Consider the following 25,895-nt stretch of genomic DNA (forward strand, 5'->3'; position numbering starts at 1 on the left):
GTAATGAAAGTGAATGCCAGGATGCTGGCCTTTCAGTGCCAACTTTCTCTCAATTTTTCTGTAAATTAAGGTGTGTCCCTTAGACCAGAAAGAAGAATGCAATAAAGGAGTATGTGAAGCAGGGCAGAGAAGAGAGGGCTTTAACTAGCACTGTTTCAGGTTGCATGGGTAGAGAAGCCTCTCAAGGAAGCAAATGGGGCTGTGGGCAGAAGGGGAAAAGGGCAAACCCAACCTGGGCATTGAGGGAGATGGCCTTTCTAACCTGGCAGGCAATTGATGTGAAGGAAGTTAGGACGTGAAAAGTACGATGGTTTTACATGATAAAGGGAGAGGATGGTGTCTATTATATAGAGAGGTCTGGGTGATTAACGAAGCAGTGAAATTCTCATATTTCAGCTATGAGTTACTACTGCATTAAAAATCAGCTACTTTACTGAAAGTGAAAATGTGTCTCAGAGCTGAGAAGTCCTGCCAGTGGAATTGCTCTTTAGAGATGGTGTCTTTTTGCAACCTAATAGCTGTTTTGGTGGTGTGAAAGATGTGAGTCAGTTAGGCCATGGCACAACATTATGTTCTGAGCCATCTTTTTCTGTAATCTCAAGTGATGCTACACACAGATATTACAAAGGATCTTGAGCTTTCATGGAAAGACCTTTGTTGTTAGTCCTACCAGTGAAGTTCAGGCTTTGTTCATAATCTCTCCGCCATTGATTACAGATTTGAGGATTAAACAGTTTTAGGAAAGTATTCATTGATAAAGATAGAATTTGATGAGGGAAATCAAGTGGCTAAATGAATGCTACTTGCCAACAGGTAATAGCAACAAGGCTGCCCTATCTTCTGGTCTTTCTGTAATCTGCTGGAAGCTGGTGTCACAGGTGACACTCAATGCTGTGGTGGTCTTCATTCTTTAGGTTTTATAATTTCTCAGTAGTCTCAACAAATTTATTTATATTAAAGGAATTGAGTGTATATTAAAGTATAAATGCATAATAAAACAAAGTAGATTTGATTCTAGCGTCATTAGCCAGTAAGTTCATTGAGAAAGCACTGGAGTTGCTAGCCTTTTGGTTTATTTGAAATAAAAGTAAATTAGAACAGAATTAAATCCTTCTCATTTTGTCTTTCAGGTGTCTGTTACAATAAACTTCATGTAACAGAGACCATCTACATCTTTTGTTCTGTGCAGCTCTGAACATGTTATTGTGATTCTGAAAATAACCTCTAATCATTTCCTGAAGAATTGTCCATTTTGGTGAATTGCTGTTTGTTTTCAGCTGCTTTTGACATTATGCCTCTAAAAGCTGGTTTGTCTTTCAAATATGTTCCCTCAGCTGTAGTTTGAGGTTCAACAGTACAATTGCCTGTGAGGATAAATGGCTTTGTCTGGAAGATTTAAACATTACTAGATTGGGGAAGGAGTAGGAGGGAGGAAGATGCTGGATGGTGTCCTTGGGGGGTAATAAGATTACTAAATTTTCCTCCCTTCCTCTGTATTGTTAATTTTGACATGAGAGAAACTAAAACAAGCTTAACTACAATTTTTTTGATAGAAAGAGGTTTACATAAAAATGCTAGTTCAGCTGACTTGTTTTTGTTTTGAGGGCACAAATCACCTCTGTTCTGTTTGGTGCAGAAAGGCAAGGGGACCAGCCCAGTGCAGAGCTGGGCTGCAGCCCCTGGCTGCTCCTCCAGCAGGATGCCTTCAGGCTACAGACTTGTGCCAGTCTTCTCCACCCCAGATTAGATGCTTGTAATAGATTATATCTACATTTTGTTGGAATTTTGCTTGGTCTTGTTCTGTATTAAAATGGAAGTTTCTCATTAACAAACCAAACTTCAATCCAAATTGTGAATTGCATATAAGAAGTAATCCATAAGGGTACTGAGTGAGCGAGTCAGCAGTTACTGATTGGAACAAAATTTTTTAAATTTGTTGGTTTGTAACCTGGAGATAGTAAATTAAAAATATATGGACTATATACACTAAGATGAAGTTCACTGAGAACATATGTTGCAAAGTGACTGTTGTAGTAGGCATGTAGCTACACCAGTAGCCCATGGTGTAGCATGGCAGTATAGAGTTGTTACTAAAACAAAACAAAATTTTGTAAAAAATGTGTTAGTTATTATTAATGGTATTAACAGATCTGATAACTTTTTACAGTAAAGTATTTGCAGTACCTTGCAGTTCAAACAGAGACATTATTGCTTCAGCTATAGCTAATTTATATTGATCATGTATATCCACTCTAGTAATTACTTTTGTTATTTTCAGTGCAGGTTTACATGCAAATGAATTTCTTTTGTGGCTTAGTGTGAATTATGTGGTGGTTTTTTTTTTTAATATAAACTTGTATGGTTGGTATTTATGTAAAGGTATACAATTCATAGATATTATTCTAAAGTATTATTACCAAGAGACCAGTGCAAGATGAGATTATTTTTTTTCACTCACTGTGTACTTATTTTGGAGTCTTTTTTACAGCAGTTAGCTATGAGATGTGGCTGAGGAGCCTGTAATGTATCTCGAGGGAAGGAGACCATTTTCAGGATACTAACAGTTTCTATGAATACCTGAGTAATGTTTTGCATGGTGCTAAAGAGTGCCATTGAAAGTAGTGTCTCTGTGTTAAAATCATTGGTCTTCCAGCTGTGGAAACTGTAATGAGGAAAAAGCATGATGGGTGCAGCACTTTAATGCCCATCCTTCCCCTCTCACCCATGGCAGCTGGATGGAGATGAAGGGGCACTGGCCCTCACCTGGCTGCTGATGAGAGGATGCAGGTGGAGGTGTTTAAGTGTCCTCTCACTCCTTTACGTTTGATCTGTATCCAGGGAACTTTTCCTTCACAAAAATGCTAATTGTACTAGCACAAGCCGGTAGAAGTTTGTTGAAGAAATAAAGTTGTGCATTTACAGTAGATTATAATTTGAGAAGTAGCCAAATGCTGAGTGCATCCAAATGCATTTCCCAAAGTTACTTTAGTTTGAATATAATTAACTTCAGTGCTCTGCCAATACCGACATCACTGCCATTATTAACAGGGTTTTTTTACAGGTCAGGGTAATTATAAGCGGCATATCAGTCTCAAATGGGCTACTAAGGATAGCAAAAAACTATATCAAAACCAAAATACAATGTAGCTTGTCAGGTAGCCTTTTCTATGTCACAAGAATACTTCAGTAATGTTTACATTATAATGAGCAAGCTTCTTTAGAGCAAGGATCCTTTTTTCTTCTTTTTTTCGCTGTATTTCCTTATTTCACTATATTATAGAATTATAACTTTTGTATATGGAATTCAGAAACTTCCTGGAATTTATGAAGCAGTGACAGTACATGGTTAAGTTTGCCCCAGACTTAAGGAAACTCAATAGAAACCGTTGTCTTCAAACTTGGCTTGTTTATAATTCACTTATGGTACAGAAACACGTTCATGCTATTTATTTTGAGGAAGGTTTTTCTAGTTTTAATGATTGAGATTTAATAGTTGAGATGGAGTTTTAAAAGTCTCAGAATAGAAATTTGGCAGACCCTGTCTGTGTCTGTGCTGTTAGAAACTTTGGAAAAGTACTGGTCATTCTATTTGAACTGGGAAGGCTGTTCAGGCTACTGAATATGCTGGTGCCTGGATTTGCCTCCTGCTTCTAAGTGTTGAGAATAAGAGTCTGAGTGAGGCAAATGGAGAGTCCGTGTTGTTCCTGGGAGTAAGGTGGGAGACCTTTCTGGGGAGATGGGTCACAATTCTCATGGCCTTGGTGACATGTTGTGTTGTGCAGCAGAATAAGGGCAGAAAGAACAGAGAGGGGCAAGCAGTGACAGGAAACAACAGTAAGCTGATTTTACAAGCCTGTGTGCTGTAGCGTTGTTGTTCTTACGGAATTGTTAACCCAAGGAGACAGGCAAGCATTATTTATTTATAAATATGAAACAAAACCTGATGCTGTTAACTGCAAGTTGAGGAGTCACAGAATGCAGATGTTTAACCTAGAATTTGTTTCTTTTTCCATTGTCACCTTTGTAACATCTACATGTTACCAACTAAAACTTGTGAATGTGGGACAGGACCTTGTTCTGTCTTCATTTATCCTGGCTTTAGCTTCACTGGTCAGGGACTTGCCACTCAATAGAAATGAGAACAGTATTGCAGCCTCTTTAAGTGATTGTGAAGTTAGAGTTAAAAGTGAGATGATGTGGAGCGAGGGTGGGCTTTTGTGTGTGCATGTGTGTGTCACATTAGTGCTGGCAGGTCTTTGGTGCTATTTCTGTACTGGCTTCCAATAAAATGGGTTTAATCTGTCAGATGCAAAGTAAACTTGACATTTGGTTGAGTCTGAAGCAAACTCTTCCAAGCATCTTACTGTCTGCTGAGGTTTATATGTCTACAGTGTCTTGCTACCAGATGCTGTTTCACAATTTCTGAGAGCTTTGAGAACAAGAGGTACACTTCTATAATTAATAATAGAAAATAATTTTCTTTTTAATTTTAACAGTGTCAGAAAAGATTCAATCCATCATACTTCATGAACCAGCTGCTGACAGCTGCTGAATAACAGCTTCCTTTCCCTCCAGTGGATATACCACTTTACTTGTCATTCGTTAGTCCCTGTTTTCATGCAAGTTCATTAAATAGAATTGGTGGGTGATAGGTCCCTTTCTGCATTAAGGCCACTTTGATTCCTGTGTTTTAGTGTTACCTTTCTGCCACTGTATACTTGGAAGTAGTCGAAGAAGAAATCATTACATTGCAGAAAAACATTCCTAATGGTCCCTGGGAAATTAGCTTCCAAATTTGCAGTTGCATGCTTTTCAAATAATGTTATCAGTAGTTACTCTGCCAGGGAAAGGAATATAAAGTTCTAGAGTTTCTGGTTCCAGAGATTGTTTGATGCTTTGCTTTTGCTTCCTGCCACAAGCTGGAACAACTACATCTTTCCTGTATCTCTGTGGTGTTGCCATCTGCCATTGGGGTTAGCAGGGAACTCATTTTAGAGTTGGTTAAGCCATCTGCCAGTTTGGGACCTTGGCTCAAAACAGTATGTTGCTGAACTGAGGGAAACCAGAGTGCTGAACAAATTATAACTGAAAATGTATTTAATTATTCTAATTAAGATTTGAATTTAACCTTCATTTTGATTGTTATACATCTTGGAGAATTAATTAAATGTCTCTATACTTCTGTGCTAAAGATTAGTTATACTTCAGATTTGTACAAGAAGAGATCTAACCTGCTGGAGCTTTCACAATGGAGGAGAGCTGCAACAAAGATTTTAAGCTTCCTTGGCACACTTGTGAGCCTGGGCTGCTCCATGGAGGTCCCTGGCATTACTCTGACACAGAATCCCAGGAGAGATCTGGGACCTATTAAGCTATGGGCGCTGTGCTCCAGCAGACACCCACCTAAAATTTCTGTGATACAAGAGGTCTCTGTAACACAAGGGCTCCCTGTTTGAGACAGAGCAAGGGAATCTTTCATTTCATATACGTGTCTAAACATAGTTGTTTATTGTCAGTTTCTTAAATAGGAATGCTTCTTACAGGTCTGTGTCCAAGCTGGTGTTATATGATGTGCTTCAGAGAACATCTTTATGATGGGTGGCTTTTGTATGTTAAATGGAGGCTGACTGTAGCTTTGTATAAAGGAGCAGTTCAGCTTGAAAAGGAAATAGGAGTTAAGCAGAACAGGGGAAAGTGGATTTTATTCATCAGAACACAGGAGTATCCTTGTTGGACTAAGTGGAAAAATATTGGTGGGCAGATAGAAGTATCATTAAATATGAAAAGTGGTCATTTAGAGAGAGCCTTCCAAGGAATTTGCATTCATGGCCAAACCCTCCAGTTCCAGAAGGCAATAGAGGAGTGAGTATGAGTCATGAAAGCTACACTAACATTGGATAAAATGTAAGAATGTAGATTTCAGATAAGGGAAGCAGGAGAACTGCTCAAAATTAGGGCATTTTCTCTCAGATCTGATACAGATTGCAAGAAGAAAGCAAGTGTTCAGAGCAAAAAACAGGATTTAATGGTCTGCCCTCACGGCTGATCTCTCTTTGGTGTCCTGAATGAGAAACAGTAAGCAACTAGACAGGTATTCATTTATTAAGTATATTGCTGTTTTATAGGGTGCTGTATTTTCATGGTCCTAGCACGTCTGTGGGACTTGTGCTTGTAATGCATGAGTATACAGCTCTAAGCTCTGAAGATCAGTTTGAAGCTGCTACTGTCAAGTAATGGGAGCTTGGGGGGAATTTTTTCTGATGGCAGTAGTAAGGTGGTACTTCTGTGATATGACCCTTATTGATAGTGCTTGAACAGCAATCTGACAGACCGTGGTCTGCAGTGTTCTTGGACAAGAGGAGGAATTATGTCTTTGTCACAAAATAATTTTTTCCTTTGATAGATGAAATTGTGAAAGAAGGCAGGGGATGAGATTGAAAGCAATCAATAATAATTTGTTGTTTAATAGAGCTCATATAATAGGTTAGACCTAGAAACTGTGCTGTGAACTTCAGTTTGAGAAACATCCCAACCTTGAGGGTGGGACACCTGTGGCTGGAACATAGAAATATGTTTCAAATTCTGATACTGTCTTGTAAGCAAAATTAATTTTTTGATGAGTTGACACATTGTCAAACTTTAGAGGCTACAATCCCAAATAAAGCAAAATTAATGAAAGGATATTGATCAAGTTGGAGACAGAGCAGTTGCTCTCCTTCAGGACATGACTGCTTGCATGAAAGAAATACACTTTTAAAATGCATCCTGCTTATGCACAGAACCTATCTGGGAGTTTTGAATCACCAATGACCAAGAAGCAAACAGATTCATATAATAGACCATGTCAGACTGTGTTTTGTGATAAAAAATGTTATGTGCTCATTTTGTATCCTTTATGCAGCTGTCTTCTCAGTCATGTTTCACACAAAGTAGAATTTCAGTAAGAAATTATTTTGTGACTAGGAGCATCATTTATTCAACTTCACATAGTTGGACTCAACTCAAGACTTCTGGCAGTCCTGAGTAGTAAACACTTCTGGAAAAATGGGTCAACTTGTCCTAGAAATGGACCTAATGCCAAGGAACAGGAATATTACTATAGCTGGCTTCCTGATGCACTTTCTTATGCTGTTACCTGATGTCTAAGAAGGCACTGGGGCCAGCTAAAGCTTTTCTTATGACTGAGGCATTTCCAAGAGTATTCTTTAGTGTCTAATAAGAGGTATGTCCTCATTATGCAGTCTCTCTCTCAGCAGAGACACTGATTCAGTATCTTTTTTCTACCACGATATTATTTTCAGTAAGCTTGTGGGACTTCAGCAAGTTTTTCACCCCTATTGCACTGCCTGGAACCAGCCAGTTGGTCCAAAAAGTTAGCATGTATTGGGAAAATAGACACAAAACTTTTAATAGCTTTTCCAAAGTGATCATGTATGTCTTGCTAGTTTGTGGAATCAGCCTAAACATAAGAGTCAAGAAATAATTTAATTAATGGTTGCTGGGAAATGTGATAGAAGTGACTGATACAGCAACTGGCTAGAAAATGTTGGTTTAGCAGTGGTGTGTTAATTTATTCAAATCTATGCTTTGTTTTCCACCATTTTATTCCCCTCTTTGAATTATGCATCAAAATTACCTATTGATTATAGCAGTTAACTTTAAGCTTTTGGATGTAGTGAAGGAAAAAAAAAATTGTGGGTGCATTAAAAAGCAGCAAGGAATTTTTAGTGAAGCTTCAAAACTATTGAGACAAATATTGTTGTGATGGCAGCATTTGCTCTGAGCTGAATCAGAGCAGCTATTGATGTGCTTTCTCTTAGGATCTAAACAACTCACTATAATTTTAAGTCCATTGTTGTTGTAAAACACATTTGAAAGTTGAATTCAAAGAAGAATTAACTCCACTAATGCACTCAGAAGACAGGAGAATACTAGGAGGGCCCACCAGCTAACCCTTTAATGTAAATTATGGAGTGGCCAGCCCTGTTCTGTCAAAAAAAAAAGTTGTATTTGAAGAGAAAAAGCTTATGAGTAGTGTTGTTTGGAGTCTGGCTGCCTTCCAAGCTGTCTGTAGACAAGTGTGAGACACACAGGTGATGGGTGCACCAGCAGTTTGGATGAATGGATGTGCTCACTGTTCACTTCTGAGCAGGCTGCAAACACGCTTTTTTGCTCTTCTAAGAGAAGTGAAGTGAGAAAATACAACAGGTAAAACCTTTTCAATGGCAGAGTTGTCATTGACTTCGGCAGGCAGAATGTCACTTTGACTTTTATCTTCATTCATTTTTTTCAGTCTGAGTATGCTTGGCAACATGGTAAACAGGATCAGGAGGCTCTCAAGGTCTCTCAGAACAAACTGTTCCAGCTGCCATCACATGCCAGGCACAAAATCACTCTTGTGTATGTATTATTTTCTAGACATTCCCTATGGGCTGTCCCAAACCAGAGCAAAGAAACATGGGCTTATTTGTATTATTTAGTAGTTACATGTGGGACATGATGCCACATGCTGTCTCTTTTAAACTACTAGCTTCTTTTTGCCTTGTTCTTCCCTTCTGTTTTCTAGTGGGGATGCTTTGGGTACCTGCAGAATATTCTGTCACTTGGTTTCTGGCTGGTCAGATAAAGGGCTTTTCCTCTCTTATGCCAGAAGATTTGGCTCAGACTTCCAAAGCAATGGCACAGGTTGTTTGAAGAATTTACCTTCTTTCCAAGAGATATAGTCTTTATCATAATGGATTTTTCCAAATTTGTCTTTTACAACAAGCAGCATAAAAATGAAACCAACACAACCTTTTAAAACTAATTTAGATGATGTATCTGTGTTTGTTGAGGACCTCTTTATTTAGAAATAATTTCAAGGTAGATATTAATTGAATATCTTATTTATTAAGCTGACTGTATAATTAAAAGCATGCTATGTTAAACTTGGGAGCTGTTATATTTTACAAATATGGTAAAGTTGAAGGTATAAGCTTGCAAGCCAGGGAGCAGACAGCTGAAGTAAATTTGCTGTGTGGATTGTACAGATGCCTATTTTTATCTTTTTAGCAAAGATTATGTTAAAGCTGTTCTGAATTGTAACCAAGCCATCTATAAATACTAATGCCTGGAAGATAAAGCAATGCAAATTCAATTTAGGAGTGTGATGTCCTGAAGGGCATATAGCTCACTCCATAGCCACCCTGCTGCATCTTTCACTGTTTGCTTTGGAGATGTGATACAAGCCTGAAAGGAGCTTCTGGTCTAACCTAAGGTAGCTGCTCTTACAAATTAAGTAAAGCATGATTTTTTAAAAAGCTTATGGCCATTAATGAAGAAAAAATACTACAGAATACGGTGGTTTTATTCCCAGAGCTTAGCTTTCACAGTTACAATGAAATCTGAAAGTCAGTTTTATGCTTCCTTTGCTTATGTGAAGGCTGGTATTTTTTGCACATTGCATTTTTCAGTGCTAAATTCTATATGAATGAAACCTGAAGTAACTTAGTATCAGATTAGTATTTTACTGCCTGTGTCTATGCATATTGTTGTGAGTCTTGGTGTTCCTGGAGGTCTGAGACCCACACTGATAGGATGAGCTGCCGTGGCTGTGCTCACACAGCTCTGCAGGGCTGGAGCTCTGGGTCTGCCACTGGGGTGCTGGGAACCAGGATGCTGCTTGCCAGAGCAAGGGTGAAAGTTGCTTGTGTGTGTCTGCTGTGTGTTGTGCAGATACCAGAAAACACTTTCTCAGTTTACTTTTTACCTTTTTCACCCTAATATTTGCAATCATTGGTTAATATACTATTAAATGTTAAATTGTTTGTAAAAAGAGTGGAATTTTTCCTTTCCAGGAGGAGCACTTTCCCTGTTTTTGACCACATGATATTTAGTGTTCTTCCCAGCCTAGCTGCTGCAATTTCTTAAAAAAAGAGAGGCTGTAAATAGTTCTGTTTCTATGCAGCGTTGAGCACAGTGAAATTTCATGGTTTGAAACTGCATGTAGAGGGATTGAGGCTTGCTTTCTCTCCTTCTCTCTCTTCAGCAAACTGATGTTCTGATCCCTGTTACACCTTTGCATGGGATTATTGGACTGCAAGAAACATAATTTAACCAATGTATTTGAAGGTGTGCATTACAGATACCCAAGACTCGAAGCAAGGATAATATCATAGACAAAGGAAAGATAACAGTGCTTGAAATATTTTGTTCATTTTCAATTTCTAGACTGATCAGCAACAATGAAAGTTATAGACTTGTTATTTGGTGTGAATATTGGATGTAGATCATTAGTATAGCATTTACTCTAATGCAGAACAGATTCATGAGCCCGTGACACATTTTACATGAAGAATTTGTGCAGTGTAACTGGATCATGGCTATGGTACTAGGGGTGTTGTGGTGTTTGTAATATTCAGTAGAAGCTACTTGTTTTCTTCCTTGCCTTCAAAAAGAAAATGCAATCACTGAGAGTAGTGTGTACCTTCCCATTACAAGAAGAAGCCAGAAAGGCTTTTCCCCTGAAAATTTATTTTTACTACTTTAATCATAGACTCATAGAATCATTGGGTTGGAAGGGACCTTAAAGATCATCTGGTTCCAACTCCCCTGCACAGGCAAGGACACCTCCGTCTAGGTCAGGTTGCTCAAAGCCCCATCCAGCCTGGCCTTGAACACTTCCAGGGAGGGCCAAAAGTCCCTCCCCAGCTTTCCTGCAGGCCCCTTCAGGAACTGCAGGGCTGCTCTAAGGGTTCCTCTGAGCCTTCTTATCGCCAGGCTCAACAACCCCAGCTCTCTCAGACTTTCTATATAGGTGAGGTGTTCCAGCCCTCTGATCATCTTTGTGGCCCTCCTCTGGACTGGCTCCAACAGCTCCATGTCCTTTTGCTGGGGACTCCAGAACTGAACACACTGCTCCAGGCAGCAGGGTCTCATGAGAATGGAGTAGAGGGGGAGAACCACTGTTGGGACAGGCTTCTAATAGAGTAGCCTACTTTGATCTGACACAGTGAAATAAGCTGTACTGAGGGAAAATAATTTTACTAGTATTTCTACCTTTATGTTATTGAACTGTTTCTTCACTTTGTATTAGGCAGCTGGTTGTACAGAAATGGTCTGACAGTAGATGTTTTGTCACTGTAATACATTTGCTGTGGTTGTCCTGATGTAAAAATTAAAAGTGGAGTTAAAACGTGTTTCATGTATTACTTCCTTGAAAAAGGACAAGGAGCTCAGAAGCATAGGACTCCCATTGGCGTATGTTTGCTTTCTTTCACCTGGGTCAGATTTAAATCTGCAGCCATTTTCTCTAACCAGTTGTTGGCTTTGGTTTGACTGGGTTAATCTCCACTCCATTGTGGTTGCCATTGCAGCAGGGGCACCAGCACGTGCTGCCTGCAGAAGATTGATGACTTGCCTGTAAGTGTCCACGTTTTTCATCACATAGCCTGAGCTCCAACCATCTGAACCCCACCTGCTTTCCTGTGGAAAAGTACTGGAAGCTCTCTAGGAAAAAGCATATCTGTTCTTGCTTCCCACCTAGAGCCAAAGTACAAGAGTAAAATTTGACACTTGCTGGTTTGTCAGTGGGACCAACTTGATGATAGTTGTCTTTGCCGTTTGCTGGTGCTGAACAGCAAGACAAAAAATGGGAGTGGTATGTGACTATGGGAAAAGTCACTGAGAAAATACCATCAAACTGGAAGTCTGCTCACAGTGTCCTCTAATGTTTTTATGCTTGAATATACATCTGAGTATATCATTGTATGATCATCTGCATGACTTTTCTTTTTTATTTTTCTCACAGTGCATGCCAATTAAAGGCCTTGGATTTGTGCTTGGAGCCTACAAATGTGTTTGCAAGGCTGGATTCTATCATCCAAACATCTTCTCAGTGAACAGCTTTCAGAGTAAGTGTCTTTGCTCAAGTTAAAAAAAAAAAAAAAAAAAAAGAAACAGAACTAGCATTAATAATGCAGTGTTCCTTTTTATCCTCATCAGGGTTATGCAGTAAAATCCCAGTGGTTTGCAACTCTTGGATTATATAATCTCTTGAGGAGTTCCAACCCTTTGGTTTATCATTTGTGATACTCTTGAGGATCCTGGAAAATGTACCCACATTGAAGAATGCTTGATTTGTAAATAAATTGGAAAACATGAAAGGAAGTCTTGCTATGGGGAAACAGCCATTTATGGCATTTGTGCTTATTCAAAAGTAATTGAGGAACTTGATCTAGTAATTTTCTCTTTGGTCGGGGTACACCAGAATGCCTTAACCTCTACCTTTGTGAAGGCTTTAATTGTTTTCAATTTACTTCCTTTGCAAAGGAGAATCGAAAGGAGCATCTAAACTCTTAACACTTACTGATGAGGGATTAGAGATGGATCAGGCCTGAGAGTCTGGTTGGCTGTACAATACAGATCACATACAGCCTGTACTTGCCCAGGACTCACGTTGTAGGGTAGTTAGACTGAGTTTCCCTCAATAAGGGAAACAGAACTCAGTTGATTCTCAGCAGGGAAAATATATAAACTGCATGCCCAAAGTTGATGTTTCTTGCTTTCATCATATGACCGAAGCATAATTTCTGCACAGGTTTTGTGTCAAGATTGTTGCAGTTACACTAGTAGAACACATGCTGCTGTCACAGGTGTAGAGGTGTTGCCTGGAGGTGTGACAAGGCATCCTCCTCTGCCTCCTGCTTTCGAGTGAATACCATCCCCAGCTTCTCTGCCCCATCCTTAGCCAAAGGTTCATGTCATCAGCTCTCAGTTGCCAGAGCAGTTTGTAGGAGATGCCCAGGGAATGGCAATAAGTGACTTTCACCAAGCTTGGTCCTGGGCTGTGTATAGTACATCCTGCCTTCTGTGAACATAGCTGTTCCTGTTCTACTATAGAAATGCCTCTAGAATGTCTTCAGCACTTAACATGCAGCTCTGTAATACTCACAGATACATGTTGTAGTCATAAATCATGTGCAGAATTATATGGTGTGGTACTTGAAAAAGTATGTCCCCGTGCTACAGAGTACTTGATAATTGGGTTAAATAAATTATTTTTTGTGGACTCAAGAAATGCAAATACAGCTTACTCCTGCTTTCTTACATAAGAAATGACAGGAGTTATAGATGAAAGGTAAGTAACATTTAATATTAGGGAAGGCTTTAGAATTCCCTATTTGTTCACAGCCCTGAATCCCAGATATTAAATACCTTGATGTATATCATGGGTTGGCCTATTTTTTATTGATTTGATCAGATTTGGATATAGATAGCCCAAGTTATCTTAATCCTAACTCAGTATATCTTGATACATATCTATATGTCATATCTTCTGTGTATATACATGTAACATAAATAGCATAGTATGTTTAACAGTTTATCTGGTGAGTGTTTGCTTCCCTTCTCTTTTCATATTGTAGAGTGTCACAGAAGGCAGCCTTCTGATAGTGCCTTTTCTCTGGGCTGTGTGAATCTTTTGATAGAATAAGGATTATATGTGGTTGTTCCTGCAGTGCCACAAGTTACAGTGAAGCTGGGATTTAACTCCTTGAATGAGTGTATGAAAAAAATTATTCTTAGATTTTTGTCATACCAAATGCCACAGAACACAGATAATGTGGCTAGAGACTGTAACAGCACTAGGGATCATTAGGGATGAAATTCATTTTATCTCACATCAGCTGTCTAAAATGCGTATGCATGGTATGTATTAGTCACCTAGTTTCAACTACAGTCAGCAGTGAGAGTGTGGCTCCCCTGCAGAGTAATTTCTGCTGCTTTAGAAAGACAGAATTTGTCTTTACATGGAAAGCAACTCTTTAGGCAAATAACCTTTTTTTTCCCCATTTACTGTAGAAGGAGGATCCTATATAGCTACTTTGGATTGGCTGAAGGTAGATTTGGTTTCTTAATAGGGAGCATAAAGTGAAATTTGTCTCATGAAAGTGGTTGTTTATGCTGATGTTACACAGCATGTGATTACATGATCAGGGACCGCTTTGATTTCAGCAGGTATTACTGTGAGCTAACTTAAACATGAGTTTTTAAACAGTCAATAATAAAGAGCTGCTTTAATTTATCTGGATGCAGCTCAATCTGCCAAACTCTATAGGTGATTTCAAAAAGTGAAGAGTGAGACAGCTAGTGTGAGACTGGAAATGACTGACGTAATGGGAGAAAAAACAGTGGTTCAAAGGAACTCACCCAGCTGCATTCTGTGAAAAGAAAAAAGGAAAAGGTACACAGTTAAGACAACATCAGTATGTATTTGAAGCTTCAAAATTATGCTAATACAGGATTTCTAGACATGAATCCTGCAAGCAGTTTTGACACAAAATGTCTGACCTGAAGATCTCTTTGTAGAGAAGGGGTTTGTGAAGTCTGATCATAAAAGAGTGGAAGAAAATGAGAAAATGTTTAATCCTTTAGAAAGCATTCCTTAGGGAAGAACATAAAGAGGCAGGAAAGACAGGTCTCAAGATGAGATAAGGGAAGGGAAGGGAAGGGAAGGGAAGGAAGTTGTATAAAAGGGCTTTGCAGTGATGTTCGACACTCTACACAGTTTGCTGGTGGGAAGGCTTAAAAATTAGTTATTTTCACAGTTTTGGCCAATAACTGGGTGAAAGATACTTGCTGTTATTCTCCCCACTGCCCACCCAGGGGAAGATAAGGGGAATAAGGGAGAGACTTTAAGCCGCAAACTGGACTTAGCAACAGATGATGATGCCCAAATCCAGGGTCCCAGGGACAGTGTGCAACGGCCTTGGAGCAGCCAAGCCGGTTCCTACTCAGGGAAGCAGGAGAAGGCAACACTTGTCTCTGTGAATGCTTTTCTTCTCTGGCAAGAAAACAGCCTGCAGGAGCAGAGGGAGGGATGACAAGCAAACCCAGTCTACCAGCCAGAGGGGGATCTGGGAGGAGCCATTTTCTGCCACTCACCAAGGTGGGAGAGCTGTGACTGGTCCATGTGGGTCTCTCCTCCTTTTGGCCAGGTTAGTGTGGCCATGGGCAGCTTTTGTCCTGGTACTCTCAGACCGGGACACTTACTTACTTCCTCTGCAAACTCAGCTGGGACCCTGAATGCCAGGAGGTGTAAAAAGTGCATAAGTGTGTCCTCCATTAGGAACCATTCTGCAGATTAGTTGTTTTTCTGACTTAAAGCAGCGTGTGTTGCTGCTCTCAGGGAGGTTGCAGAGCTCATGTTGTAGGTTCTTGAAGTGGGTGGGGGACAGGTGCACAGCTGAAATTTAGACTGTTCTCTTAGTGAGTAGTAAGCTAGGCAGTAGACCATCTGCAGAGATATCCTACCATGGAGAAAAAAAGGTATTTCCCTCCCAAGTGTGAGTTTGTTCTTCAGAGCGGACAGTCCCGAAATATGCAAAACCTTCTAGTTTTTACTGTGTTGGTTAATGAGGACCATGGGTAGTAGTGGGACACAGAGTTACTACCATATTTCCAGGGTCTCTTTTGAGGACAGAAATTGATTTTAGAAAAGGATGTATTTCATGTATGCAAGTTGCATTAATGTTTAAGTGCTTAAGTACATGATTATGCACTTTCTTCTAATGTCTCATTTTTACGTAGCACTATTAGTACAGGTAGAATAGATTTGCATTGGAAAATCCTTAATAGAACAGCAGTGCTTTCTTTGTTCAAACTAAAAGTTCATTTTCTAGCAATGCACCATCCATATATTGCAGAGATTCTACTCAGCTCTTCCTGTTCAGATGTGGAACCTGTGCAGAAACATGTAAGCAGTACAGGTGCCTCTTTTCTTGACATATAGGACTTTACTGTCTCTAACAGTGCTATGGTCACAAAAAAAAGTCTCAAGAGGAGTTTCCAGTTGAATGGGAATTTCCATTTTTTACCCCTGTCCTTTGGTTTTAGTTCTTCAGCAGAACTCACATGTTGCAGATCTTGCATTGTATGAAGGCTGTCACTGACTTCAGTGATCCCTTGCTGGGGAGAGGGTTATACCTGTGGCTGGTGACCAGGTGTTGATGTTAGCAGGTCCAGTTACACTCACACACTGAGTTATTGCAGCATTGCCAATGCTGCTAGTGTTGTTCTTCATTTATGCTGTGTTAGAACAGGAACAGGATCAGTATTTTTTCTGCTCAGGACTACGTTTTCACTGAGGTCTAGGATGACTTTGGGATTGTAGCAATCCCTGCCCTGGCACTTGGCAGTCTACAGTGCTGTTCTTACTTTGCAGGAAGACCTCAGCTGGCAATGTCACAGCTGCTGAGGAACTCCTTGTGTAGCAGTGTGCTTAGCAGAATGAAAGCTGATGAAGAGTTACCCTCAGGAGACCAATTCAAAAACAGATGGGCCGATCAGGTAGAAAAATAAGATTGGGTTAGAAGAGGAAAGAACTTGGGAAAAAAATGTAGTAGAAGGGAAATAGCTGAAGCATTTAAGCTTTTTGCTTTATTTTTCCAGTACTAGAAATTTTTGTTATTATACTTCACATTATTTTACACCCCTATTCCTACTTTCAACCAATTATTTGTTCTTTTCTCCTTCTGCTTTACTTTTTTTTGTTGTTGTTACTGCATTTTTTTTCTTCTTTTTCCTTGATGACAATACTTTTTTATACCTTCCTTATCCTCAGTTTGAAGTGCAGCACAATCAGTCTTTTCTATCTCATTTGTGGCAGTGCTAAAACTGCTCCTGCCTTACATGAAGAAGAATTGGCTTCTTGTCTGTCTGCTTTACCAGTGTTTGAAGTCTTTTGCCATCTTTGGGGAGGAAAAAATGGTTTTCTTCACTGTAGGAGGCATGTATAATCCCACAGAGCTGCTGAGATAGGAGGAAGTGTGGCACAGGGAAATCTCTAGCAGTGCCTCAAGAGGCAGTAACTTCATGCTTGGCTTGGACTGTCTATGGTTTGGATTGACCTTACATTGACTTTGGTGAGGGGACAGGGCCAGACAGAGTGAGGGCAAGGGTGTGGGTGGCCAAGCAAGCTCTCAGTCACGGGCAAATACGATGAATGGTTCTTTCCTGAGAGCTCCTTTTAGGGGTCTGAGAAGTGTTCTTTCTTTTTTTGGGGGGGAAGGAGGAGGAGAAAGGAGAAGATAGGGATTGTAAATAATTCCTTATCACATTGTGTAAATTCTTAAGTAGATCCAATTTTAAAAAATCCTTCTTATAATAGCTACAATGAAGAATAGTTTCAAAGTCAAAAGATACTAACCAGATCATCAGTCATAGCTGGCAGTGCAGAAGATGCATATCAATGATCTTCCTTTGTATACAGCACAGAGCAGGACACCAGACACATCTATGCAAAGGCTTGCTGCTGTGTTATGAAGTCATAGCCTTTGGATATTTCCTGCAACATGCAACTGTTTATTTGCTTTAATCACTGTAGAAGAAGCTTCCATGCATGACTCAGATAATAAAATGCTTGTTAAAATGAATTATAAATTCTTTTCAACAACTTTTAAAAGTTGAACATTTCAGAAATAAAGTAAGAATATCAAGTTCAGGATCATGCAAAACAATCAAGCCATATTCATGTAGTATCTATGACTTAAGTAATCTTAAAACTTTTGGTTTTAATTATTTTTTTCAGTGGTTAAGCTTTTACACAGAACATGATTTATATAGTTATCACAATAAAAGCACATTAACAAATGTCTCGTGTATGGGTAAAAAATGGGAGTTTTTAAAGAGACTAAAGAATCTTTTTGGAGATGGGCTAATTGAAGGGCAATCTTTTATGGAAATTACAAAGGAACAGGTGGGTGGTAGAAAGGCAGGTTGACATGAGTGCAGATTTTGAGTAAATGAAGTGGAAACTTCTGACAGTAGGCAGTGCACTCTTGATTCAGATACAGAGATGGGAGGTGGGAGACTGACATCTGTCTCTGGCAGAGGATGGTGTGGGTCTGTTGCTCTAGCTGAAATTTAGAAAACAGATGTGATTTTAGATATGGAGAAGGTGATTTCTGGCAAAGCTCTTGGAATTATAATAGGCTGAGGTGTGTGGGTGTTTGCTCTGAAAAGAAGTTCCAATCCTAGGATACCTTCAGAATTAGTGTTCCTTAAGAGATTCTCATCCTTCTTGGGATGCCCGGTTTTTTTCCAACATTTCCATTCTTGCCTCCACAGTCTGGGTCAAAAAGACACGAGATCTAAGAAAAACTGGCTACCAGCATGAGTCAGCACTACTCTGCTATATTCAAGTTTCCAACATCTTTGCTCAGTAAAGCTCCAAAGAGAAATCCACAACCCTCATGTGAAATACCAGCCTGTTCTCTGCCCACTGCAGGATGTGGGAGCAAAGCATCCTACACTGAGGATGAGGAGCACAGGCCTGCTGGAATGGCATGCCAAATGAACAAACTTGGGTATACAGGCTCTTTGTCACTTTCCCAGGCTTTGCCTGTCATCAGATGTGTGCTCGTGTAGATTTGTACATAGATTTGAGAAAGCAAGAAATAATTACCCTTGTAGATAACTTTCTGCATCAAAGGTTTCAAGCTAAAATTCTGGAGAGAGTTTCATAAGCCAGTATGAATGGCCAGTATGGAATAGGCTGTCTCTTGAATTAAGACTAAACAAAGCATGATTTACTGCTTTTGCTGTCGGAGGATAAGGATTTTGGTCAAAGATACTGGAGCAATTATCTAGCCTTGTGAAAACTGAGAGAAGTTATCACACTTTGATTTGTCTTCAGCCACGTTCTCCTGTTTCTGGCAACTCCTGAACCTGTCTTACTTCTATTACACATTTTCAGCAAATTCCTTCTTTTTTAAATATTATTCCTTCATATTCCTTAATATTATTCCTTAATATTATTATTCCTTCATATTTAATATTATTCCTTTTTGTCTCCTTTTTCTTTCACCTTTTTATTCCATAAATTGCCTGTAGGGTAAGCAGTCTTGCAAGGGGTTACAGACAAGTGTTCATGGATCAGTAAAAGTAGGAATCCTCCTGTGTGCTCTGTTGGTGAATTCACTGGATGGATGAGAAGGAAGCTCAAGAGTAATTGATTTTTGTAGACAAAGTATTAACTTGATGACAGGTTTTCCAAATTTCCTGGTGTGCTGTGTGAACGATAGAAAATTATCTTACTGTAAGTGCACTGGTTTTGCTTTGGGGACAGAAAAGTGCGGTCATGCATCAGCATGCTGAACAAATGTTGATTAATAGGGGTTTTATCTAATTTGAAGCTAATTAATTCACTAGATAGCATCCTTATGAAATTGAGGAACAATTCAGAAAAGGGTCAGAGCTTGTATTGTGTACGTTAAGTAGTTAATGAGTCTGCTCTTCGTCTGTCTGTGTAAAATCCTTTCCTTACTCCCAAATCTTTGATGTAATTTTTTCCCCACTCAGAAGGCTCCTTCAGAGAATTTCCTGCACAGATTTAGCCCGTTTTTAAAACAAAAGGAAAGCTTTTGGCATTTAAAAAGCTCACGTCCCTCATGTCTAAATTGGTATGCATTTTCTGAACCTAACAAGTGAAGGTGAAATGACAAAAGCAGGCCTGGCAAGCCATTTTGGAACTTAATGAAAGAGGGCCAACAGGGAGGGAAGGAGAGTCAGCAGAGGACTGGTTTGCTCTGGTATGGATGAACTGCCCACACTGTACAACTAAAGGTGTCTCCCCTTACCCCTTTGACACTTTCAGGAAAGGATGCAGAAAATCGCTTTTCTGGTGGTGAATTGTCAGAGGAACTGTACACCTGCCTACCCTGCAGGGAAGGATGTTCTTACTGTACAGACAATTCTCCCTGCTATGCACAGGAGGATAAGTATTTACGGCTGGCTATCATCTCATTCCAAACACTCTGTATGTTGCTGGACTTCATAAGCATGCTGGTAGTCTACCACTTCCGCAAGGCAAAGGTAAGCAGACATGTTCTACTTCGATATTCCTGCTCATTGTGTGGTACAGACTTATTTACATATAGGTTGTATAGCTTCACATTTTGACAGTCAGCTTCTTGAGTAAGGAGCTCAACTCAAGGAGAGGATGGGATTTCCAAACAGGAATGCTATGAAAAAAAAAAAAAAAAAAAGCTGAGCAACTTATGTGAAATTGGCTTAAATTTATAGATGGTCAGCAAAAATCAAGGAAGCCTGTTATGTCCAAAGTAATTTTGGAAAATCAGGCTAATTGCACAGGTACCTAAGGAGGCATGTGGGCATTTATAGTCTTGAGATCTTGAAAGTATCTGTTTTACTACAGTTGGGAATGGTGTTTGGTTTCAATATATTACCTAATGAGCTTTCTGCTTCTATCTCATTCAAAGTCTTTTAACGTGTAATATCTCCTGGAATCTCACTGTTATCCCAGTAAAAGTGGAATGTTCTTTGCAACTTCCAATTTACTGAAAAGAAATTAAGTTGGCACATATTCAATACTTACATTTAAGAGAGGTAGGTGTGTGCACGGTTGAAATTACTACCTTCATCCACTTTCCATAACTCAAAAAGCATTTCCGTTTTGTTTTTTGGGATGCTTGATCCTACAGTCTTCCTAATCCTACAGTGTCTGTGTTACAAATGCTTGGTTCATTTTGAAAGACTTTTAATATCCTTCCAGGAAATCACAGAACGAGCAGTAACTTTTTTTTTCCATCTCTGTTTCTGACAGAGTCTTGGTTTTTAATGGTATTGCATAAAATGATTCAAATTACAGACTTAGTTGTGATTATAAAGTTTTTCATTATGAAAAGTCTGCTGTAGGCATCTGTTTAGTTGCCTAACATTAACCTAGCGGAAGAACTTAATTTCAATTTTGTGACAGTTTAGTCCACATGGTAATGTTACTCACATTTAGTTTCATAGACAACTCCATGAAAGAATCATTCCTTGTGTGTAAAAACTTTATTTTTTAGACCTACAAAGTGAGCAGAGTAGATTACTTTATGTGCAGCTATTGCAAGTTTGGTGTGATTTGTTTTTTTTCCACACTGAAATATTGATGGTTTGATAAGATATTTCGGTATTTTCTCATAAATAGTTTAGGATCAGACATGAGTAAAGTTTCATACACTTGTGCACTTGTATATTTACATATGATCTGATATATATATCCTTTACAGTAAAAAAAAATACATTTTTATTAAACATATTACAGAAATAATGTATTTCAGAAAACCTGCTAGTAGTGAAAGGTGCATTTTTACTTTTGTGATGATTAGCCATTTCTCCAAAGTAGGCTGTGAATAAAGAACCAGATGGGAGCTGAATATTTAATGCTAAAGCAGTAACAAAGAGGCATATACACACCTTTCCTTCTTTCTAAAGAACTTTACAGTCTTCATAAAAAGAATTGAGCTTATTTTTTCCCAGATTACCTCTTACCAGTAGCGGTTCATCATGACATCTAAATGAATGAGAACCAGTCTTAAACCAAAATGTTCTTTTTTCTGGAAAGAAATATTGATGCCTTTGAGACATCGCATTTAATTCAGTTGGACAGAGATGGATGGAATCATAATTTTGCAACCTTAGAAGAGAGTAGACTTTGCTCTAAGAGTATATCTCACAAGGAAAAGAGAAGGAAAAAAGAGACAAAAAATAAACAATCCTGTATGATCAATGTTTTCATGGAATAGAAACTGATAAATGGATGTCCCATTGCCTTTCATGTCATTTTTTCTTGTTTTTTCTTGGAGTTTTTTCTTGGATTTCTTTTATGTTCTTTTTGTTGTTGGTACAGTGTGATTTTTAAGAAGAAAAATGTCTTGTGTGATTACCATGAAACGAGAAGCTGTATGAAGGGGAAACATACTGAGAACAATGAGTATTTGCATAAGAAAACTGCTGGTTACATTGGATAATGTCAGAAATTTGGAGTGAATGAGCAAAACTAGTAACTGACTGTACTCTCTGCCGAGGAGGAAAGCCATGAAAATTAAAGAGAACCTATTGAAATATATTAAAAATATCTGCATTTTGAGGATTTCCAACTGTTTGTGAAATAAAGCTCAATTAGGTTAGCGTGTCTGTCTGTGATTAAAGTTACTGTGTTAAACCATTTCTCTTGTGCTGGGTGGGTGTCAAAGAAGGGCATTTTTTAAATTCTCTCCCACACATGGCACAACAATATTCAAATAGTTACAAAAAGTAATTTTTAATACAGCATTTTATCAGAAATAACTAAGTACTGCTACCATATCAAGAAGCAATCTTCCAAGACTTCAAAAGAGCAAAAGATAGAGGTTAAGAATTTAAAAATGCTAAACAGGCCCCAGTGCTGAAAAGAATGAAGAGTAGATGTTTGGCATTTTGATGGAGTTGTTGTTCAGTAAAATGAGCTCAGTAAATGGGAAGGCAAGTTGAATCAGTTTACTACTCTGGTAGAAGTGAGTGTGCAAAACACTACTTAATGCTTGTACTTTCTGGAGGCTCCTGGTAAATATTAACTTCAAAAAGCTCTTAAGTCCTGAAAAGTTTAAGTCGGCCAACAGAAAGCACCTTGGGAAGAAACACCCTTGGGACCTTGACTATCAGACTGTGAGCGCAGTGATTCAGACAAAGAATGCTAAAGGTCCATTAGGACCCTTTAGATCAGGATAGAGGTGACAACCTTGATCTGAAAAAAATAATCATATCATTAAGAGCAGATGCAGATCAGAAGTATTTTAGAGAAGAATTATCTTTGATCATAGTGTCTATATATGGCCAAGATTTTCTTATAATGAAAACTGCTGTGGAAGAGTCACTCATCTGCTTAGTTTCATTAGCAGTGCAGAATATATGCTAGATCCAAACCAGTTACTAAAAGATTAGCCATTGGCTTCACTCCCAGAGCAATCAAAACAGAGATGTTTTCAACAATTACTGCTAAAGTGTTATTGATAGAGTGTGACAATACAACTTTCATTTTAACATGATCTTTACTACTGACCTAGGTTGTAATAATAATGATCTACAGGAAAACCTGGTAAATATCAACCAAAGTGGTTCCATGTGTGAAAAATCTTGACAAAATAAATTGTAAGAAATATGCAAAGCCTAGAGCAAAGCCAGATGACTGACTTCTAAAACCAGGCAGGTTTAGAGGAACCTTTGGAACTCCCTGTTTTAAGTCAGTTCCTTCGGAGTTTCTAAATGTTCCTTTGAATAGTCCTCTTCAGGCTTCTGAAAGAGCTCCTCTACAAAAACTGTTGAATTATGTACTGTGGAGTAAGCTACTGCTTACATTAATAGCAGTAGTGGGGGAGTGGAAGGTAGGAAGTGTGACATCTGTGTTTATAAAGACTTCCCTTACTGGTGACAAGAGCTAAAGATCAGTAGGTCCAACTTACATGCTTGCAACTTCATAGAAATGGTAACAAATAATAGAATCACTGAGTTAGTGGGTAAGTATGAGAAGTGGGCTTTTGTGAGAATTTTGGAGCCCTACAAATGTATTTATAGCTCTGTGAAGGTGGGTTATGAACATGTGGCTATGAGAATACTTTTTCCTAGGTATGCCACCAAAAGCTCTTAAAAATTATTATTTCAAGGACCTAGATCAGCTACACTTCTTATAGGCAACCAGGAGATGACAGAGGAAAAGGCAGAGTAGGAAATATGGTATAAAATCATGTAATGCAGGGAGATGTTGATGTGTGAAGAAATATTCATGATTCCTCTTAAGATATAACTAGAGTGTTCAGAGAGTGTCTCAAGTTTAAAAAAAAACAAGTAGTTGTTTTACACAGCTTTTAATTGCTTTGTGTTACTAATTGGCAAAAAATATAATGGATTCCAAAGTATAAATCAATTCAAATAGAGTTTTTCAAATAGAAGGAAATGTGAAGAATATTTCCATTATTGGCTACTTAAACACAGTAGCTTTGGTGAAACATCAAGTTCAGGAAGTCCATAATTTTTGTTGCTGGAAACTGGAGAAGAGAGTAGGAAGGATCATTCTCTGCTGTTCTACTTTAATAATGCAGCACAGGCTGTGACCTCAGGTAGGACACCAGAGTCTGAATCAGAAAGCCATTCTTTTGTTCTTTTGTTACATTAGATTTCATGCCTCTTCTTGAAAGCATTGTGGTTACTCATATAGACTTGCATGTTTGATAGGTGGCAAAACAAAATTCAACCCATTTGTGCAAGATGCAATTACTCCAAACTATTACTGGTACCTCTGACCAAAATCTTGGCATTGCCAACCTGTAAATGTAACTGCAAATTAGTGACTTCACGTAGTAGTCAGCATTGGCAAACAGTACAAAATGGCATTGCAGAAAGATACTGTGAGAAAGATTGATGCTAAGGAATTAATTTGAGGCTTTGTCAAACAGAGGTGAAAGTGACTCAGCAGCCCCAAGATGAGCTCAGCAGCAATGTTATTAAACCATAAAAGTCATAACTGGAGAAAATCACAGGCAGAAAATGTGGCCTTTTGCCAAGGGAGAACTCCAAAGTGAAATGAATAAAAAAAATAAAATTGGAAGAAGGCACAGAAGGAGTAGTAGAAGCTAAACTACTAGTGCAAAGCTTTATAGGGAAGGACAGCTTTTGCTGTAATGGGAAAATATGGTATTTCAGCATGTGAGTAAATGGAAGAAATGTGCCAAACAAAGAAAAAGAGGAAAAAAATAGTCACAGCTAATACAGAAGGGAAAGCAGATGTGCAGATCACTTCAAAGAAATCTTAACTACTATAGACAACCCTCGTGCCAAGCAGTAGTGAAAGCTAGAAAAGCTCAGCCTGTCATTAACACAAGCTGCAAGAGGCTGAAAAACTCCTGGGAGATAGAAGTGGATGAAATCTCATCAGAAAAGCTGATGGCACCTGACAGCGCCAGTTTTAATGAAGCTGAGGGAGTTGAGCAATGAAGTCTGGGAAAAAGAGATTTTTTTTCTCAGTAGTGGAAACACTGGAGTTTCCTTAGACTGCCCTGGCAGGGTGGTCATGGTGAATCCTGCAGCTGGGGAAGTGTTGAGGCTCCTGCAGTGGGACAATCAGAGAAATAAAGGGACACTGGATGCAAAACAAGGAACAGACTCAACTGAGGCTTGCAGCACTTTGGATGGACTAGATATGTGTCCTAGCAATTGTAGAGGATTGTATAAAGGAATAGGCTCCTCTGATTTCTTTGGCTTTCAAAAGACTTTGATAGACTATGAGGGGATCTTGCAGAGCAACTGTCAGAGCTGTGGAGTCAGATCTTCATGGCTGTCTACAGAGGTGCAAAACATTCACTAAGCTGAAAACAAAAAAACTAATTAGCTCAAGGTAAACAGTAGCAAACATCCTTGTGTGCTCTACTCTTTTTATTGATTGGATAATGCAAACATCACAACTAAAAACATGTCCAAAAAGTATGAGGCTAAGCTAAGAAATGTACCTGGCTAGGCAATGACAGAAATCACTGATGGTAAAACAAATATTCTCATAAATGAGCAGCCCAGCAGTGGTTTTGTAAGAAAATCACCAACAAAATAGGAGAAGTTATCTATGTGAGGAGTGTTACATGAACCAAGGGAGAGCTCAGACAGGGGAGTGACCATCTGCAGTGCTGATTACATGCAGTGTAGGGGTAGCAAAGCTATGTGGCACCAGAAAGAAAACATGTTTAAATATAAAAAAAAAAACATATTTAAAAAAAAATAATCAAAGTTAACATAAGCTTTCAAGGGATAAAGATCTACCAGAGCTTGAGAGAGGAAACCACCTGCACTGTAAACAAGTTCTTATGTGCAAGTACCAGACTGTGGAAGGACAGCACATGCAGAGAACCTAAAGAGCTCATCAGTTATCAGGCTGCCTGTTGAAATGAATCAGAAAGAAGTGCTGAAAATGACGGACCTTTGCATAGCAGCACATCTACTTAAACATGGAGCTATCAGATAAAATACAACTGCTCTGAGGAATTTTAAGTGCCCTTAACAAACGCTAAGAAGTACTACTGGCTAAGAGACCAGAGAAGCTCATCTCA

At 38.9% G+C, this 25,895-nt stretch overlaps 1 protein-coding gene across 1 annotated transcript in view; it reads left to right on the plus strand.

Annotated features, from left to right (window-relative positions):
• The window catches only part of GPR158 (G protein-coupled receptor 158), a gene marked incomplete at its 5' end in the record, with an annotated part of 170,975 nt that overhangs the window by 65,173 nt on the left and 79,907 nt on the right, over positions 1 to 25,895 (plus strand). Inside the window, 2 exons of the mRNA XM_010007023.1 lie at positions 11,789 to 11,891; positions 19,634 to 19,851. Of these exons, the coding sequence (XP_010005325.1) occupies positions 11,789 to 11,891; positions 19,634 to 19,851 (321 nt within the window). The remainder of the gene's footprint in view (positions 1 to 11,788; positions 11,892 to 19,633; positions 19,852 to 25,895) is intronic.

This window comes from Chaetura pelagica, unplaced genomic scaffold (genome assembly GCF_000747805.2).
Source record: "Chaetura pelagica isolate M959 unplaced genomic scaffold, ChaPel_1.0 scaffold17, whole genome shotgun sequence".
NCBI lineage: Eukaryota > Metazoa > Chordata > Aves > Apodiformes > Apodidae > Chaetura > Chaetura pelagica.